The sequence below is a fragment of the Cyprinodon variegatus genome, unplaced genomic scaffold (genome assembly GCF_000732505.1).
Source record: "Cyprinodon variegatus isolate N-32 unplaced genomic scaffold, C_variegatus-1.0 Scaffold96, whole genome shotgun sequence".
In the NCBI taxonomy this organism is placed as follows: Eukaryota; Metazoa; Chordata; class Actinopteri; order Cyprinodontiformes; family Cyprinodontidae; genus Cyprinodon; species Cyprinodon variegatus.
In genome coordinates, this window is record NW_015150549.1 from 1,046,201 (window position 1) to 1,051,986 (window position 5,786).

The window sequence follows — 5,786 nt, forward strand, 5'->3', positions numbered from 1 at the left end:
TGATGGCATTTCACCTTAGATGATGCATTGCTGTTCATAGGAAAAATATATCACCCTTTCTATGTGGCATAAGAGAAACCTGATTAAAAATATAGCAACCTGATCTGTTGTGTTGATTCATCAGCGTGCAGCGTACAAACTGACCACTACATGGCGCTGGGCTTTTACCTAATGCTAATGTCTCAAACGGGAACCACTGCTCTGATGGGAACTGTCGAGTTGGAGGGTGGGGGCAGGTTGTGGTGAAATACTGAAACAGGAAGTTTGAGGTGCAGCAGGAAGAGATGTTCTCACAATAATGCACTGGCTACATGATCTGACACACCAGCAGGCTTAAGAATATGTTATTTCCTGTGCCACACACATGTTTATCATGCACCACTGCATGCATCTTTTCCTAAGCTGAAAAAACTCTAAAGCCAGAAGATATTCGAGTAGATTTTCAGTTTCTTAAAGCAGCTTGAGAAACAGATTTGCAGAAGTCATACTTAACTGAATAAAGTTATCAAATCTTTCAGAAATACCATTATTTCATTGAAAAAAAAGGAAATATGTCTTACTGTAAGTATTTACTTATCTTCCAGCTTTCAATGCATTCTGTTAACATGAGAGATGTTTAACACACTCTAAACTTAGACTTACAGTAAGTAACTTATGCTCACAGCACATGTTTGTACTCTGTCAAATTAAAATCAAGAGGAAATGTTTGACAGAACTGTATTCACCCACAAGGTTAAAGGTTAAACATTTCAGCTTACATAGAGTCGGTGTACAATGAGGAAGTTTATCTGAATTAGGGAGCATTCAACTGAAAACGCAGCTGTCAAATGGCTATACCTGAACTTGAAAAAAAAGCAGAAGGATTTACTTCTTTTGTGATAGATGGATATTTTTAATTCAACAATGAATTCACCAGAATACCCAAAAATACTGTAGTTACAAAGAAAAAATGTACACCTTATGATCAGTAACACACAGCTATAATATTCAATAAACAGATCTGGTGTATAACAAAAAAAAACCCCAACATAATACCACCTATTGCACAATCTTTAGACATTTTTGTTTTTCGCTTCGATAATAACAAACAGTATAAATTACAGACCAAAAAGACATGATTTCTTAATATTATTTACAGTCTTTACAAGATTTCATTATAAACTGACACATTTGAAAGGAAAGCATCTTTAGCCAACTCTGTCAAACAAAAATAATTTCTTTTTTGAAAGTGTTAAAGCTCTATGATAGCTATAAGAATTCTGAGATAAAAAGAGATAATGACATGTTGGAGTTCTCTTTCTGAGCTATGACAGTTAATTGGATGAACTGAATATCAGAAATGGTTGCTGTTGCCAAGTTAACATCTAGCTTCCTTAACAGAAAATTGATGCATTTTTACATTTTTTTTGTAAGAAAGGATTAATATTGTAAAAATAATTCAGCAGTTTTTGACAAGTCCTGTTGAAATAGTCACTCTAATACTGACTCCTTTGGTTTTATTTTCACCTTTTTACACTGTTTTGACTCAGTCTGTGAAAAGAGATGTTTCCAACGTCAGTTCTGTTTCTTTCATCTTCATGTGCCCCTATGTCCGTGCATGATGAAGTATGTCCAGGCATCTTCAAGAAAGGCTGCCAATAGAATTGGCACCTGTTTTATATCCCTGTGGAAGCTCTGGGCTGCTGCAGTGCTTAGTCCTGAGGAGTTTGGTTGATCACTTTCTTCTTCCTGACTGAGACCAAGTCATAGAAGGGATCCTTGGTGATACTCGCCCTGTTAAGACAGTTGTTATTAGTTTTTTCTTTTTTTTTTTTCTTTTATATACATCTATTATCAATATGAATAAAAAAAAAGTGAAAATGATTTCATGATAGCCCTGTGTGCACATAACCAAAAAGGATTTCCTATGTATGTACCTGGCTTGTTCTTTGGTTTGAAGGAGGAAACTGGAGTACCCAGAAAAGCCCCAAACATGCATAGAAAGCCAGAGTGGGCCATTCAGGTATTGAGAGCAATAGCTCTAGCATCACTTTCAGTTCCATCATTACCGTAGTAGGGCTCCAGAGTAACCAGAGTTTTCACAAGTTGTGCAGAGTTTGGGTTAATGTAGTTAACCTTCCTACTTGGTGCTCTGTAAGGTCGGGTAGCTGGTTAAAAATAGGTGCTCTACTCCTCATTTAGAAATCAATCTAAAACTAATGAGCCTCACCCAAAAGTTAGTTTGTGTAGATCTAAGTTTAGTTTCATTCTAGACATGAGAATAAAGAAATATATTTTATAGTGAACACAGCTGAGATAAAAACAAGCCACCTACATGCATTGGAAATCCTATTGGGGTATTAGCGGGCAAGAATGTCTCTGATGCCGAATTTAATCACATAAAATCAGTTAAAAATTGTATCAAATTAGGGTATTTTTACAAAACGTCATACCAGTCCACCCCGTGTTCTTTCACATAATATATACCTGACCTACTAAATTAATATATGGTATGCTGACTTGGGCTTGTAAAAAAAACCCAAAGAAAACTGCTCCGTAAAACAGGATTTATGTTTCTATGACACCTATTCTACAGCCCCAAGCACTTTGCATTCATGCTCTAAAAATCCTAAGCAGTAGTATCAAGTACTAAATGTTTTCTTCTTTGTTTTTGGTTTTTATGGTAAATGTGAATGGTGTTAACAGTAAGGGGTGTTCTTTAATTCAAGCTGTCCACAGGATTAACGTATCAGAGCAATGTAAAGGTATGTGATGAAAACTCTATGTTTATCTATCCTAGGTTGTCTGATTACATTTTGGTAGACATATCCATTATAATAAGTTGAATTTCCAACCTGATGGCCTCAATCCAGGAGTCTCTCTCTTCAGCGCTGGATGCACAAATGGTGTAGGACTGATGTTTCCCCTCTACCACCCTGCCGTCTGTCTCAGTTTTACATGCTTTGATCTTCTGCCCATGACTGTTGGGGTTGTACAGCTCCAGACAGTACTACATGACATCATATGACCACCATTAGTGTCCATAAAATAAAAAAATCTTGATCTAAGGTTATGTTAATCTACACTTGCTTTAAAGTATAGTTTAGTTCTTTAAGAATAGTTTCTAAAACATTTTGTTTGTGTTTAACAGCTGTGAATCTTACCGGTTTGCGAGCGTATGGCACTTCCCTCACGGAGAGATTTTCTAGTGGAATTATGCCTCTAGGTTCTTTATCCTGAATAAAAGCATAATAACATGTATTACACCAGGCTTTGTATTAGAGGAGGGAAAATAATAGTGATAGATGTAATAGGCATAGTCATTATAGAAAGTAGATGGAAAACTTTACAAACAAATATGTAATTTCAACTCTTTCAACATGTTTATCTAAAGAGATTATGTTTTCGGAACAGTCTGGATTACTGTGAAAGGCTTACTGTTGTATACTCAAAGTAGTAGAGGCAGTTGTCTGTTAGGATAAACCATCGCCTTTTCCATGTTTTAACTCGACCTCCTGAAATACAAAGATGCAGCAGAATTCAACATATTTTCTATACTGTCATAATTGTTATAAGCATCTTAAAGGTATTGAGGACGATCTTTTATTTCTGGGGGGGATCATAAATAATCGGTCCTCCAAACTGTCAATCATTCTAGTGATATGTTTACGTAAGGCCGTCCTACATACTCGTCCCATTAGCTGTCTTTTTCACTTTCAGGCGTAGATGTCACCACACACCACACAGTTACGCCTGAGCTACAGTTTCAGTCATTGAAGGTCACCTTTCTCACAGCGGTTCTTTGAAAATGGCTGAGTGTCGTAAGAGTAAAAGTGTTTAGGAAGTGTATGAGAAGAAAAGAAAGGCCTCAGAAGAGGCAGAAATATCCCGCAGTGCTTTACATGGAGGGCTCTTCTTGCAAAGCATTATGGGATTTGCTGTCACAGCGGCCATCGGCTGTCGCTACCTGACAGCGGCGACTAATAACAAAGATGGCGCCAACGGGGAAGTAATCATCTGTCTGAACGGTAAGTTGACAGAGTTCACTATAAAGTTTACTATAAAGTCCCTGCTCTGTATGGTGATTGAGGGCTTTAGGGGTTAGGGCGGACGTTCAGACACAGTAAGCTTGTATGAGCTATGAGAACAGCAACTTTTACACTGGGCGTGCACGAGGAGAAATGGGCTTGTGCATGCTCTCGCACATGTTTAATAAGCGTTCCCTCTTGGGAGCGGGTACAAGGTTGTGCATGTACATTTTTTAAATTTTTTTTTATTAGAGAATCTTTTAAGAATTTCAAGAAATCCTTCTCTGTACCTTTAAAAATTTAAGGGCTTCAGGCCAGACCCTTCATTTTTCTTCTCGAATAAAGGGCCCCTTATAGTGTGTAATTATGCATTTTGCCCACTTGTCCGAAATGCATGACCTTTTTTTTTTTCCCACACTGGTCTGAGTGAGAATAAATCATACGAAGGACAGATAATCCTCTCCAAAATAGAATTTCTTTCATCAACCATTTAGAAACCAGTAAGGTCAAGAGCTTATACGGCTGCACCTAGACTTAAAGAGTCTGGGGTTCTATTAGGTAACCAGGGATCCATTTTCTAGGCTTTTTTTCTACAACGCTATACTTAGTGGGCTTAGGGAAAAGCAGGACATAATCTGTCCCTCACTTGGTCCGTCAAAACCACAAAAATTACTCTGCTTGCACAAAATAATATTAAATTAGGCCTTTGGCACAAGTCATAATACAACAGAGAGGGGAAATAATGTAGTATCAGGACAGAGGCTGAGAGGACTGACCTGTGAATAATGGTGATAAAGATTATGAACCGTAACAGTTTAATGATTAGCAGAGCTTCTCAAAAAGAGCATAGAGATGAAAAGAAATCACCAACGAAATTATAAGGAGACACGTCACAGATGTGTGTGGGTCAGGAGGAGATGAGACATCACTTCCTCCTCAGCATTATGTGAAAGAGGATGGAAGCCATTTAGATAAGATATTTTGTTAATTTAGAAAACAAGTAGGCATTCCAACTTTCTGTATCCAAAGCAGTTTTTAATTGTACTGATTGTGTCTGTTCTCAGTTTTTACTGGAAACTGACTTGTCCAAAATTCCACAGCTAAAAACAAAACTGCTGAGATTGTTGGCAAACCAAAGCCTTGTGTAACCAGCTATGTAATATTTGCATGCAAATACTCCAAAGTTAAGTTATTCTCTCAATACTTCCCCTTTGCTTCCCTGCAGCCACTGGCTGTGTGGTAAATAGAAAAGGTTTAACGCAGAAACTGAATACTATGGTAAATGAATAGTCTGAAATCTTTGATAGAATAAGGATTTTAGAATGGAGACTTACCCAGTTTAAGAAGCCAGCCTTCTCTGTCAGGGTTGAAAAAAGTGTGTGTCAGGTCATTTCCATCATCCTCCGGGATTTTAAAAGGCTCATTGCGTATGCTCTCGTAGAGTTTCTGGCAGCACAAAGGACACACATTAGAGATCAATAGTGCGATTGGGTGTGTTGACTGGAAAATAAACAGACTGCAATAATCTTTATTTAAAATAAGAGTTTGTCTTCATAATGTACCCCCCCCCCCCAAAAAAACAAAAACGAAACAAAGAAAGTCTTAATCATTACTGCTAATGAGGATAACTGTATTACTAATAACTGTATTATTTACTGCCCATACAAAACTAAGGAGCAAAATTAATCCTGAATATATATATATATATATATATATATATATATATATATATATATATATATATATATATTAGGGATGCACAATATTGGGATTTTGGCC

At 37.1% G+C, this 5,786-nt stretch overlaps 1 protein-coding gene across 1 annotated transcript in view; it reads right to left on the reverse strand.

Annotated features, from left to right (window-relative positions):
* Nucleotides 1-691: 691 nt before the first annotated feature.
* The window catches only part of cyth4 (cytohesin 4), an 18,506-nt gene continuing 13,411 nt past the window's right edge, over nucleotides 692-5,786 (reverse strand). The window contains exons 9-13 of the mRNA XM_015374012.1: nucleotides 5,342-5,453; nucleotides 3,418-3,494; nucleotides 3,144-3,215; nucleotides 2,835-2,989; nucleotides 692-1,773 (exon numbers count right to left, since the gene is read on the reverse strand). Of these exons, the coding sequence (XP_015229498.1) occupies nucleotides 1,692-1,773; nucleotides 2,835-2,989; nucleotides 3,144-3,215; nucleotides 3,418-3,494; nucleotides 5,342-5,453 (498 nt within the window). The 3' untranslated portion in view covers nucleotides 692-1,691. The remainder of the gene's footprint in view (nucleotides 1,774-2,834; nucleotides 2,990-3,143; nucleotides 3,216-3,417; nucleotides 3,495-5,341; nucleotides 5,454-5,786) is intronic.